The 14,483-nt window shown below is 41.7% G+C and overlaps 1 protein-coding gene across 11 annotated transcripts in view; it reads left to right on the top strand.

Moving 5' to 3' along the window:
• NPHP4 (nephrocystin 4) overlaps window positions 1-14,483 on the top strand; it is a 169,312-nt gene that overhangs the window by 150,564 nt on the left and 4,265 nt on the right. For 10 of the 11 annotated variants that reach the window (XM_072608685.1, XM_072608677.1, XM_072608678.1 and 7 more), the window contains 5 exons: window positions 3,763-3,919; window positions 4,596-4,684; window positions 5,387-5,472; window positions 6,959-7,130; window positions 8,278-8,457. In XM_072608685.1, the coding sequence (XP_072464786.1) occupies window positions 3,763-3,919; window positions 4,596-4,684; window positions 5,387-5,472; window positions 6,959-7,130; window positions 8,278-8,457 (684 nt within the window). Of the gene's footprint in view, window positions 1-3,762; window positions 3,920-4,595; window positions 4,685-5,386; window positions 5,473-6,958; window positions 7,131-8,277; window positions 8,458-12,437; window positions 12,548-14,483 lie in introns of all 11 variants that reach the window. The other variant, XR_011966968.1, reaches the window with a different exon arrangement.

The raw sequence follows: 14,483 nt of genomic DNA, 5'->3' as shown, positions 1-14,483 counted from the left end.
AGGACCATGGGAAAACACGTCAGGCTCCATCATATTCCCATAATAAGTGGCATAAAAGGCATCATTTTTGGCCAGATGAGGAGGAGAGTATCATGTGCTGAGAGTCAAGAACAGCAGACAGAGACTGAGTGATGCCCTGGTATCGATGAAATAGGATAAGTACTGGAGATAGGCCACCAGCAGGTTGGGGAGACTTCTCTGGAGAACTTACAGAAAGTGCAGGGGTATGTCACACAGGATGGGAAGGCACAGGGACCTTGTAATCTGAAGCAGTGGTGGAGGGACCACCTCTCGGAGAGCACAGAAGCATCCTCAGGCTCCTGGAGGGGATTCAGCCTGTGGAGCTGCCAGATGCTTCATTTTGCCACGTGCTGCCTTGTAGGCCCTCAGAGCAGATGCTTCTCTAGAGATGAAATAACCCAGAGTTCTGGAGTATTCAAGTCAGGTACCGCTGAAGTCTGTTGCCACTCTCCTTGAGGAACAATTTTGTCATAGCATGAAGGCCGTTTAAAACATATTTAAACTTGTTATGCAAAAACTCCTTCCCATAGTGCTCCTGAATCTTGTAGGATTAATATGTTTTCTCTGTTCTTTATCTCTTCTGGACAGTAAGAATTAAATCCTTAATTGCTATCTCAAAGGGGAAATGGTGTTTGTAAGGAGGTCTTGCTTCACAGTCCTGCTGGCATGATACCACAAGGAGAAATTCGGTGCTCTGATGTTTTAATAGGGATGTCTGAAGTGAATATTTTTTACCAGCAAGTGCCTTTTGCAGCTGTCCTGGAAAAACACAAAGTCCTTCCTTTCTAAAGACATCCTCACCCTCAGCACTTTGAACACAAAGTATGAGACAGAAATGAGATGCAGGCATTAACTAAGAGACAGTGCTAAGGTTTGGCTTCTTTCTCAGGCTTTAATCCCAATTGGGCGAAAAGTGAGCCCCATCCATGCTCCAGGTCAGAATAGCTGCTTTCCACCTGAGCACAACTGGACTCTTGTGAGAGTTTAAAGCTCCCCTGATGTAGGTAGGAGTGCTTTTTATCTTCTTCTTTGGGTCAGAATCCTTCACTGCTGCTTCTGGCTGTCTTGGGAATGAGCGTTGGTCCTTGAGCTGATGCATCTCAAGATCTGGTAGGTCCTCCTGAAGTCCAAAGGCCCTTGCACCAGCCTTCCAGCTGTCAGAGGACCAGCCTGGCTGGGGGACAGATACACAGCATCAGCGCAAAGGATGTGCCCATAGAGCCTCGGAGTGTGGCAACTCAGCTGGATCCAGGACCTCGTCGACACAAGGCAAAGCACAACCCATCTGTGCTCACTCACTCTGTGTGACTCTTGTCCATGACCCCAAAAACCTCACCAGAAGGGGTCACCCAACATGCTAGAGACCTTTCTCCTGACCCCATGAGGAAGTTCTTGATCACTCCAGCCTCTCTGTCATCCTTTGCTGTCACCACAGGATCCATCCATCTTCTTTTTCTCTCTGTATTGAAGGAAAATTAAAGTACTCTTGAAGTATGAAGGAAATATGGAATTATACAGATTATTCTGTGTAGCTCATAGATTTTTTGAAAACCATTTCCTGACCTGTAAAAATGTTCACTAACCCTTCTGAGACTTACTGTGATCATATTGGTATTATATCGATGGAGCCCGGAAGCTCATTTCCAGTTTTTCTCAAGATGAAATGAATTATCTCAGCCACTTAGTACCTTAGAAATGTCTGCTGCACTGAGTTCTCTAAAAACCTCTTAGTTAATGAGTTTTCATAGAACATGACGTAGGAGCTGAACTTAAGATAGAATTTTCTAACAATTCATGCTATGCAATTTTGAATAGGCTGCCTTGCGGACAGTGTGACTCGGTGGATAGAGATTTAGACTTGGAGTCAGGAAATTTGCGTTCAGATCCTCTTTCCTAACTGCGCCCCCCCAGCTGAAGGACCTCCACCTAAGTCACTTTGTAGTTAACTACTCTGTATGCATTTTTATTTATTCACGTTATATTTCTACTTTTATACTTTATTTTTATAGAGAATATTCCAAATACCTGCCTGCATTTTAAGTAGTTAAAACATTTTAATAGCTCATTATGCATGAAGGCATTTGGGACACCCTGAATTGACTGGAATTGACCAGTGTCTCACCCACTAAAATGTAATTATGCCCACAATGGATAGAGATTATTTCATTTTGGGCATTTATATCTCCAGTACCTAACACAGGACCTAGTACATGATAGGTGCTTAAAAATACTTGATTAGTTGATTGATTGGCCTTCTTATATCAAACAATTGCTTATATCAAGTAACCCAATGTGGAAGATGTTCAAAGGGATTCTCAGTTAGGTACTGAATGGACCAGGTGATCTCCAAGGGCCTCTTTATTCTCTGACTACAAGATACATCTAGACTGGAACTTGGGCCTGAGTTGGCTTTTATGGGGTGGCACCATTACTTCCTGAGACCCCATAACTGGACAGTCAGTTCTTCTTTTTTCTTTTTCATTTTACCAAGGCTTCTTCCTGGATCAGGCTGTATCAGATGACTAGAAATAACCATTCTTAAGGGAAAGGACAAATCTTGGAGAACAGCATGCAGTTGGTACAGTAGAAAGGGCATTGGGTTGCCACCAGGAAACCTGAGTTCAAATCCTGGCTCTGTCATTTACTGGCCAGAGACCTGTGTACCTTTACAGTTTTGTATCCCAATAAGTTGGCATAATGCCTGGAACATATTAAGCATTTAATAAATGCTGATCGATTGTGTGACCTTGGGTAGATCTCTTAACCTCTCTACACCTCATTTCCTTATTTATAAGGTAAGAGTGACAGTGTCTAAAGATGAACACCATGTAGTGGACTGTGAGGAACACCTGGATCTGAATCCAGTTTCAAATCTTTACCAGCTGTTTGATCACAGACTAATTCTATAACGTCTCTGAGCCTTGGTTCTCTCATCTGTAAAGTAGAATTTGCAGCACCTATAGTGGCTGCACATATCAAATGAGATAATGTTTGTAGATAGCCTTGAGGACCTCGGAATGCTATGCTGATGTGATAATGGTGATGGTGATGATGATGGTGATGATGGTGGTGATGATGATGGTGATGATGATGATGGTGGTGGTGGTGATGATGATGGTGGTGGTGGTGATGATGATGATGGTGGTGATGATGATGGTGATGATGGTGATGGTGATGATGGTGATGGTGGTGGTGGTGATGATGATGATGATGATGATGGTGATAGTAGTGGTGATGGTGATGATGATGGTGATGGTGGTGGTGAGGTGGTGATGATGATGGTGATGGTGAGGTGGTGATGATGATGGTGGTGATGATGATGATGATGATGATGGTGATGGTGGTGGTGGTGATGATGATGATGGTGGTGATGGTGGTGGTGATGATGATGGTGATGGTGGTGATGATGATGGTGGTGGTGAGGTGGTGATGATGATGGTGGTGATGATGATGATGGTGATGGTGATGATGATGATGGTGATGGCGGTGGTGGTGATGATGATGATGGTGGTGGTGATGGTGATGATGATGATGGTGGTGGTGGTGATGATGGTGATGGTGGTGGTGATGATGGTGATGATGATGGTGATGGTGATGGTGATGGTGGTGAAGATGATGGTGGTGGTGAGGTGGTGATGATGATGGTGGTGGTGATGGTGATGGTGGTGATGGGAAATATAAGCAGAAATCTGTGATTCCTGCTCTTCTCTGGTACTGAGTATTGTTTTGTTTATGTACCAGGTATCATTTAGTGTGAGCAGTGGCAAACCCATTGCCATCCTGTGTGTGAATGTGGAATATCAACCTCATGTGGTTGATCAGACATTTCGGTTTTATCACCCAGAGCTCTCCTTCCTGAAGAAGTCCATCCGGCTCCCTCCTTGGCACACCTTGCCTGGTAAGCCCTCATTAAAGTCTGATGGAACAACCATTTTCTGTCCAAGATTTCCCAATGAATATAAACAAAGCCCCACCAAATGACATTCTTTTATGGATCCTAAGTCACTTTCTTATCCACACACATTTTCATGTCAAACTTTATAATTCATGATGAGATAGCTTCACTTTTATTTCTTCCACTTGTTTTTTCTATTTGCTCATAATTTTCTTTGCCAGTCCAAAATGAGGTAGGTGCTAGTATTGTCTCCATTTTATGTGTGAGAAAACTAAGGCTGACCTGCCCAGTATCACAGAGCTAGTAAGTGTCTAAGGTAGGATTTGAACTCAGGTCTCTACTCCAAGTTTAGGATTCTATTCACTGTGCCATTTAATCTTGCTGTCATACATGCCCAGTAAAATATTAACCTCATTCCCATGTGTCTGAAGTTCTCCAGTTGGATGAAGAAACTAGTGCTACATGTTTGCTTCTTCCAAGATGTTGCCTATTTCTGGCCTAAGTGATGACATGTAAAGGAGGTGGCATGAATTTTCCATAGGTCCCATTCTGCCTGTAGGACTTTGTGGAGGACTCTCTGCGACATTAAAAGGGATTTCTCAAGTGGGGAGAGAAGTGGAGCCATTTTTGACTCTGAAGAGGAAAGGTATCGATCTCTGAATCTTTTCTACTTTCCTAGGTGCCCCTGTAGGAGGAATGCCTGGTAAGGAGACCCAAATCTATGTTCGTTGCAGTGACCCAAACGTCATTTGTGAAACCAAAAAAATGGTGAGTGTGTCTGCAAGAAGGCAGATCCAGACGCCAAAGAGCATGCCACCATTGTGTTTATTCTGGTTGCCCATGAGTTGAATGCTACATCTCTCAGGCTTTTGCTTCAGTAATAGATTATTAGCCCATCTCCTACTTGCCTCCTGATGAGCTGACCGGCTCTTCATTTTAGGTTAAGCTGGTTGCTTTCCATGGTTCTGGAGGTTCCTTTTGTAGCCCTTGTGAGAACATCCATGCCTGAGTTTTATTACTCTTGATAGCCATTGGGTTCTCAGATCAACTCTGTGAATTTAAACAAAAACAAACAGAAAAATTACATGTAGCAAAGTAAATGATAATTAAGGCACTTGTTAATTGCCATTGTGTAAATGGGCCAGTGCAATAATTGTATTATGACTGGTTAGAAAACTTGATAGAACTCTTGAAAAATCTAATTACTGAACCCAATATGGAATTATAAAATCAGTAATTTTCCTCTGTTGTAATGAAATCATAACAGCTCCAACTAAGTACCCCAAACTGACAGTTTGGTTTTTTGTTAGGGGGATAGTTGAAAAGGGGAGGGGGTTCTCCAGTCCTATATTTGTTTTGGGGCAGGAAGGGGTGGTATAATGAAGAGCCAGTAAAGCTCTGAAGGCCTTATTAATTGGTTTGATCTCTAGGTTAGCTCTTTTAATGATGCTGCTTGATGTTTATTCTCAGGGCCCAGGGGAACCACAGGACATGTTTCTGAAAGTAGCTGGAGGTCCAAGCCCTCAGATCAAAAAATTCTTTGTTGCTCTTTATATGTAAGTAAGGAAATTCAGAAAATGTAGAGACTGGGAACATAGCTCTGTAGGAGCCTGTGTGGGGTAGAGAAAACAGATTTATACATTTCTTTTCTAAAACTCTGGGTGTGAGGGCTTAATCTTTACTACATTCCTACATTTTACCTTATTAACTAACAAGTCAGACTTGTCAGTCTAACAAAGATACTTGAGAAGTCATTTAGTCGGTTCCCCTACCTTCTCAGCAAATGCATATAAATCATGTCAAATGAGTGTCTCTTATTAAAGAGTTTCAGAGAGGGATGGCTCTTTCATTCACTTGTTCATTCCACAACTGACTACCTGCTAGGGGCATAGAACTGTGCTAAATGTTCTTGACAAGGAGATGAAAGAAAAGAAAGCATTGTATAGCCTCTAAGAACTTAAAGTTTAGTTGGCATTAAGATGGTGCATGTGAGCTGGTTATTTAAAGGTCCCTCAGCTGTCCTCAGGAGCTGTCTCATCGGTTTCCCTTTGTGGTCTCTAAACTAAACCTTTCACAAGACAGCTTAAGCTTATTCCATCCTCAGTGATGATTCTTTTTGTGATTACCCTCATAGGCCTAAAGACCATCATTAAACCTTCCCTTTGCCTTCACTTTTCTAGGCAAAATCATTTGTGTCCACCTAACCTCCCACAAGTGTTATTTCCCAGGCCTCTAAACATCCTTTTGTATTTTTCTGAGTTTGGTTCAGGTTAGAAGGTAACTACTAGTCTTTAACAGGTGTCAGAGAATAAGCTCCAAGACTTCCTCTAAGGAATTCAGTTGAGTCTGTACATTTGAGGGTACAACTCCTACAATCTTGAACAGAAACTGTGAGAGGTTAAAAAAAACACACACACAAGAAAAACAGACAGCCATTCCAAGCCAAGGGAAAGGGCCTTCAGTCTGTTTATCTGTCCAGGAAATGGTCCCTTGAGGATTTAGTGGAGTAGCACATGTGGCTCAGGGTACCACCTAAGAAGGTGGCATACAAGGACCCGTTGGGGGTATAGGAAGCTGGATGACATGATTTATTTTTGACACATAAGATATGGGACATTAGCCCTGGTATATTCAACTACTTTTTTATTTTAAAATTTTACCCCAAAGCTCAAAGAAATCTACCTTGTGTCCTCCCATCAAGCAGGATGCTGTGTAAATTATTTCAGATAAAAGACTATCTCTCTTACCTTTGAAGACTTCCAGAGAGGGAGAGTTCATTCATTCATCCAGCAAATGTATTTATTTAGTGGCTACTGATGTATTGAAAGCAAGAGACAGGAATTTTGAGTAGGAGACAGGAATTCCTGAGACAGGAATATTGAAAGGGAGACTAAATAGAATGACACTATGATTTAAATGAAAATGAACTCGATCTGTTGTCTTCTTTGGAGTGTTACTATGGGTTGACTAATATAGGATCATGGTCTTTTTCCTTGGGTAAAGGAACGACTAAGCCTTGTTTGTGTTTGTGCCATGCTGTAGGGATTGCTGGCTGGCTACCCCTATTCAAATATGGCAGATCTACCTCCACTCTCTCCAACGGGTGGATGTTAATTGTGTCACTGGTCAGTTGACCCGCCTTTCCCTTGTTCTTCATGGCACACAGACTGTTAGGAAAGTGAAAGCCTTCACTTCCCACCCCCATGAGCTAAAGGTAAGACTTTTGTACTGCTGTGGATGACTTAAGGCTCTTCTCTGGTCTTCCCCTTGACCCCCTCTCTCGTTCTACCTACTGACTGATTAAGTCTTGATGGGTGGTACAGATTAATGAAATACCTTGTATTTAGAATTCACTTGACATATTCTATTGAAAGGTTAGTTTTTAAAGGAAAACTTTACTTCTGAGCTTACTGTAAATAACATACTCATTTATTAAGTAAGTCCCATTTGGAATTAAGATTATTTCATTACCATAAAGTCTTCATTGAAATTACCTTTCATTAAACTTGTCAAATGTAGGCTCGTTGGGATAAAAACCCAGAGGGCAAATTATTAGAATTAGTGAGATCTAGATACTAATCATCTCTTTAGAATTAATTTAGTCACAGTTACACATGTGAATATAAGAAAAACATCAACGCCATTACCAGTGGATTAATTTTTAAAATATAAAGGAATGTTTAAATTCTGTCTTTCGGGTAGCAAACCCTAAAGAGCAGGTCATCTTTGGAGGAAGAACTGAACTGAAGCCTACCATGACACATTTATGGCTTTGCCTCTACTGAAGGTGACTCTTGACTTCGTAGATGGTGACATTTCACTTCATTTTTTCATAACATCAAAACAGAAATTGGTTGGCAGGCACTCAGATGATCTTCCAAACTGACCCACAAGATTAGAATTTTCCAGAATTTTTCTGCCTTGGGATATCTGAAAGAAAAGTCCTAGCATCTTAGATAGAATTGGAAGAACCTCAGAAGTTGCCTAGTTCAGCCTGTATATAAATAGGAGTCCCCTTGAAAGCATTCTCTGACAGGCTGTCAGTCTTCCAGCCTTGAGGGAGGGAGCTCTGCACACTCAGAGGAAGCTCTGGTTTTCCTCTCTCCAAAAGATCTTCCACTTTGCAGCTTCCACCCATTGCAGGACAGGGAAAACAAAGTGTTTTTCACTGGGATGTGACAAACAGCTACTCTTGAACAGCAGATTAGAACCTGTGATCTTCTACCTGGGAATAGGCTGACAGGTCTTGGTCAAGTCAGACTTTGTAGTGGCAGCCTTATTTAAGAATCACTTCTTGTTTACTCAGAGCAGCACTTCATAGCTCACCTTCTTTCTGCTTCTCCTCCTTTGACACTGGACAGTTGGACCCTGATGGCGTCTTTATGCTCTCACGGAATGGGGTACATGACCTGCAGGTTGGTGTGAGGCCTCAGCGGTCTGGCAGTCGATTCCTTTATCTCAATCTTGTGGATGTTGACTACCACCAGCTAGTGGCCTCCTGGCTTGTGTGCCTGTCCAGCCGACAGCCTGTCATTTCTAAGGTATGTGATGGGCCATATTCACTTGTATGATTTGGTGGGAAGAAAGTGTTTGATACCCAAAATCTTGGGTGATGTGATCACCCAATCATGATGTGATTCAGAGAAACAAGAAGGTGTAGGAGGAAAAAGCCTTGATCTTAGTGCAAGCAGGAGTAGACTTTCTGGCTTGACTCTGTTTAATCTGTCTGTGCCTCAGTTTCCCCTTCTATGAAATGAAGATAATACTTGTACCACTTGCCACATGGGTGCTGTGAATACAGCAGTTTGTAACCCTTGAATTTTGTTGTGAACTGTTACTATCACTGACATTATTACTTCTAATGAGCAACACCTCTGGGCAAGTTTTTCAGCTGTGCACAGATTCACTAGCTGAATGTTTGTAGCCGGTGATGGTCTGCATTTGATAATTGTCTGCTTATTCTTTATAGGAGTAAGATGGAGGCTATGCTGAGGACATGCTCTTGCTCTCTCTCTGTGAATAAATATATATGTATACATATGTAAATAAAATTATATTTTATAAAATTATACATAAATTATTAAAATTATATATTACTTAAAGTCTATATCAATTATATTTTATTAGCTATTTATAAATTATATTTTTATAAATTTTATGTTTTTATAAATTATATTTTTATAAAATAAAATACATAAAATGTGTGGATTAATAGATGTGTGTGTATAGTCCGTTTTAGAGCTAGAGATGTCCCGAAGCTAAAACTGACTACCTAGAGAGCAAGACTGCTAAGCTCTTTGATGTGAATTTTTTTTCTCTCTGGATCAGACATGTAAATTAAGGAGGATTAAATATGGGGAATATTGGAACTTCTGTCTTAGGGTCTTAGAAACACTGAGTTTTAGAGCTGGATGCTGTAGGATTGATGATCATGCCATTAGGTAAAATTGGAACAGCCTCAAAGCTTAGTCATGAATGTGTCAGCATTAAGCTGGGAGGAGGTCTCAGGAAGAACATGCAGGAAACCTTGCTGGGCCTTATGCTGTTATGGCATACTCATTAAGTCTTCAGGTGACACAAAGTTGGGGAGGCACAGCTAAGCCACTGGAGAGCAGAGTTAAGATGCAAAAAGATCTTTTCCGGTAAAAAGATCTTGGGCCAGTCGGGCTCTTTGTGCTTTGTATGCCAGTCCTAGAATCTCAGAATCTCAGGGTTACATAGAATAATTGAATTAAGATATAATTAAGTAATGATAAATGTGAGGTTAGGCCCTTGGATTCAAAAAAATCATCTTCACAGGCCTTAGATAGGGCAAACATGACCAGGTAGCAGTTTGTCTGAAGATGTAATGGTTTCCATGGACCACAGGGCTTTGTTAAGAGAGGCAGAGATTCCAGGAGTAGGGAGACAGGAGTCTCATCATACACTCAAGTCAGACCATGTCTAGGTTGTTGGGTTTAGGCCTGAGAGCTGCATTTTACGAATGTCATTGATGAGCTAGAGGTAGGCATTGAGGAGAAAGAAGAGCTCTGGGCCACATGGGGCCCAGTGAACAAACTAGGGATATTTAGCCTGGAGAACAGAAGACCCCAAGGGGATATGACAACAGTCTTCAGGTAATTAAAGGGCCCTCTTGTGGAAGAGGCTTTGAACTTATTTTGCTTGAACCCAGAGGCCAAAGCCAGGAGTAATGAGTAGAAATGACCAAGAACTAAATGTATGCTTGATGGAAGGGAACAAACTTCCTAACAATTAAAGCCGCACCTAAGTGAAATGGGCTGCCTTGGAAGGGAGTTGGGAACCTTTTCATTGAAGTCTTTAAGCAAAGATTGAATGATTGATCATGTGCCAAAGATATTGAAGAATGGATGGTTTTTCAGAGGTGCTAGATCATCTCTGAGGTCCTTTCTGTTTCTCACATTCTGTGATGCTAATCTAGTCCAGCCCCTTCATTATAATAATAATGGTGATGATGATGATGATAGGGACAGCAGCTGCTGTTTTGTTGGTACAGTGAAATCCCAGACAAAGGAACTGAAGATGAAGAGGAAGGTGGCATCTTCTCTGCCCTTTATAGTCTCAGAAAGTTGCCTAGAGCACTGAGTAGTTCAGTGAGTTGTGCAAAGTCTCTCTATGTTTGTGAGCCCAGATTTTCCAGACTCTAAGGCTACCTCTCTACTCACTCTGCCCTATTGCCTCTCAAGATTAACAGCAAAAACAACAGTAATAACAGTAATCACTTATGAAATACGCCTTTGTTTTGTGGATGAAAGAACTGAATTACAGAGAGATTAGGTGATGTACTGAAAATCACACAGCTCCTCAGTGGCAAATGCTATTCTAGAGACTAGATGACCTGGCACTGGTTTCTCCTGTGCTGTTTTGATGGCGTTGTTATTTGTCTCGATAATTTAGAATGGATGCTGAAAACTTAAGCCCCTCAACTTAAAAGTTTGTGTATTGTCACAGAAATGACAGAATGATCATTTTCAAACACCCCATATAATGTCTAAGTGGCTGTATTAATAGTGCCCTCTTAAATCTCATAATGCTGCACCTAGTCTTTAACCTAAGACTATTTGTGCTAGATATGATAATCACAAAATCTCAGAATCTCAGAATTGGAAGGCCCTTCAGAGTAGCTGACCCCTTCCCCACCCTCCTTGATAAACAACTCTGCCTGAAGAAGCCTTGCCAGGAGAGGGGCTTTTCCTTTCCAGGACAGCCTTTGCTACTTCTGGACTGTATACACTATTAGGAGGTTTTACCTCTCTGTAACTGTCCCAACTGCCTGGAACCAAGCAGAGAAAATCTAATTCAACCCTTCAGCCACTTGAAAATAGCTTCCTAAATCTTCGCTTCTCTGGGTTAAAACCCATTTCCTTCAGTGATTCTCATAGGGTGTGATCTTGAGGATCCTTCACTCTCCTGGTCATCCTTTGCTCAATCTTTGATCTCCCCTTTCCTGTGGGAACCAGACCTGATGACAGTATTCCAGATGTCACCTGACCTGGGGAGAGGATGAAGGCTGCCATCTCATATCCTCAAGGAGTCTTAAGCTCAAATTCTATTAAAGAGCCAAGATTGTTTCCATGGTGACTCTTATCTAGTCCCACCCACCTAATCACTTACCGACAACATTGATTTTTGAACCCAAGGGTAGAATTTTATATTGATCTTTATTAATTAAGTTTCATCTTATTAGTTTGGAGCCATCGTCCTAACCAGTTGAGAATTCTTGGTAGGTTGCCTTTTTCAGGCACACATTAACTAGACCCTTCTGTCTCTTCCAGTCTTTGTCCTCTCTCCTCCCTTTCTTAGCTGAATTCCTAATGAAATCTGCCTGCACATGCAGCCTTGACTTCTCCTGTGTTCCACTTTACCCTTCCCATGTTGAAGACCTCATCACCGAACTGGAAATGACCTCTCCAAACTGGATGTCCAGAGTTATTTCAGAGATCAAATCTTATCTCCTTTTCTCCATTTTCAGCTTTCCTTACATCCCTGCAAAAATTTACACTGCTGACCTCAATACTCCTTTGAGGATTTTCATAACACTATTCTCTCACAGTTCTCATAATAATAATTAAAATTAACACTTATGTAATGTCTTAAAGTTTGCAAAACTCTTGGAATATATTATCTCCTTTAATCCTCACATGAACCCTGTGAAATAGGTTTTGTGATTATTCCCATTTTACAAATGAGGAAGCTGAGGCAGACAGTTTAAGCAACTTGTCCAGGGGCACACACGTAATTTCTGAGGCAGGGTTTGAACTCAGGTCTTCCTGACTCCCAATCTAGTGGTCTGTTTACCATCTTGTTGCTTTTCCTACCCATCTGACTGTCTTCTGTGCTTGATCCTCAAAAATAGCCTATTCCCTGACTGTGTGTGGACTGTAAGACTCTGCCTTGGGGTCTCTTCTCTCCCTGAACACTCTCTTATTCTCTCTCTCTCTCTCTCTCTCTCTCTCTCTCTGTCACCTTATCAGTTCTCAGTTGTTTAATTGTCTCTGTGCAGATGACTCTTCAGCCTCTATAGCCCTCTGAATTCTGCCTCGGCCTCCGACTCTCCAGCTGCCTGTTGGACATTGGAACTCCCATAAACATTTCAAAGTCAGTGTGCCCAAGGTAGAACTTACTCTCTTTCCCCAAACTCTCTCTTCTTTTGGGTCCCCATATTGGCACTCGTGGCACCATTCTTCTTCTCACTCTTTCTTATTCCCCACCCCTCACCCTCCCACTGCCCATACATCCCTTTTTCTCCACCCGTTTCTCCAGGACACATTTCTCCCATTATTACCCTTTAAAGTCCAGCCAAACTGGCCATAATAATGATAATAATGGTAACAAAATAATAGCTAGCATGTAGATGACGCTTCTTGCTATTCCTCACACGTTTCCCATGGCTATGCCTTTGCACCCTCTGTCCCTCACACCTGCACTCTGCTCCATTCCCACCATGGCCTCTGAGAATTCTTCCTTTTCTTCAAAGTTCCGCTCACGCACTGCCTCCTCCCTTGCCCTTTTCCGTCCAGCTGCCAGTGCCTTCCCTGTGTTTATTTTGTTCATACTAGAATGAATGATCATAAAGCATAAGTTCCTTGAGGGCAGGGATTGTTTCACTTTGCCTAGACTCTGTGATCCTCTTGTCCGTTCCTCTGCCTTTAGAAGGAGGAAATCATCAAAACAAACCCACATTTCTCATCTGCTCTGTTTCTGGCAGAGGAAGCTCATGACTAACATCAGGACTTCATTTGCCAGACTTGGGATTTGTTTCCTGGTCTTATCTTATTTCCTGATGATGCCGAGCCTATTTTTCCCTCTCTTGTTCTTTATTCAAATGCTCTACATGGTGCTGAAACACTGGCCCTAGAGTAAGAGATGGTGGTGGTTGTTCATTCGTTTCAGTCATGTCTGACTCTTTATGACCCCATTTGGGGTTTTCTTGGCAAAGATACTGGAGTAGTTTGCCATTTGCTTTTCCAACTCATTTTACAGATGAGGAAACTGAGGTAAACAAGATTAAATGACCCACCCAGGGTCACACAGCTAGTAAGTATCTGAGCCAGATTTGAACTCAGGTCTTCTGACTCTAAACCCAGCACTATCCACTACACTTCTTAACTGAGTTCAAATCCTGCTTCTGACACTACCTGTGTGACCTTGGACAATTCACTTACTTCCCTGGGCCTCAGTTTTCTCATCATTAAAATGAGGGGTTGGACTTGATGGCCCCTGGAGGCCCTTTCTAGCTCTTTAGGTATTTGATGTCAGGATCCCAAATTTCTTTCCTCAGGTTCTGAAATTTACCCCCATGTTTATCTTCCTATATGGTACTGTTTTGCCCCTCTTTAGTCTAGTTTGTTCTTTTTGGAAAAGGCATCATCTTACAGTATCATTACATTTTACATTACATGTACCTCACCCACGGGAATCAAATTTGCCTCTGTGCATTAGGATTTCTAGTTGCCCCATTTGTTCCCCATATCTTGTGCCTCTGCATGTTAAAGATGACCCAGGTCGAGTTTGTTCATTTGTTCCAGGCTTCTGTACTGATATTTTTGAGTTACTCATTCTCCTTCTACTCCTCTTCATGTGTTGTACCTGCAGTTCTAGGGTTCCAGGTATGGCAGATAAATAGGTAGATTTTTTTAAAAATTTATTTTCATTTAAAAATCTATTTGATCTGATTTTTCTAGGTGTCAGGAATACACATACATGCATACATACATATATATCCATACACACATATATGTATGTATATAATACATCCCTTTTCCTAGTGTATTCTGACCATGGCCAAGAACCCATCATTCATCTATTTTAAGCTGTAGTCTAAAATCTATATCCTTTTCTCAGATATCATAATTTTAATGAGCTATTCACCTCCTAAATTTCCCTCTCTCTCCCTGCCTTCAACCAGTAATGGTGCTAAACATTCCACTTATATCTCTCAGGTTTCTTCTTCCTTAGCCATTCTCCCTAGTTTACTCCTGGCAGTATCATTTGGCCCCATGCGACTCACCAGCAGTTGGTAGTGGTCACCAGGCATGACCGACCTCAC

The sequence above is a fragment of the Notamacropus eugenii genome, chromosome 5 (genome assembly GCF_028372415.1).
Source record: "Notamacropus eugenii isolate mMacEug1 chromosome 5, mMacEug1.pri_v2, whole genome shotgun sequence".
NCBI classification, from domain to species: Eukaryota; Metazoa; Chordata; class Mammalia; order Diprotodontia; family Macropodidae; genus Notamacropus; species Notamacropus eugenii.
Note: the sequence above shows the minus strand (reverse complement) of the source record. Positions and strands in the feature narration are given on the sequence as shown.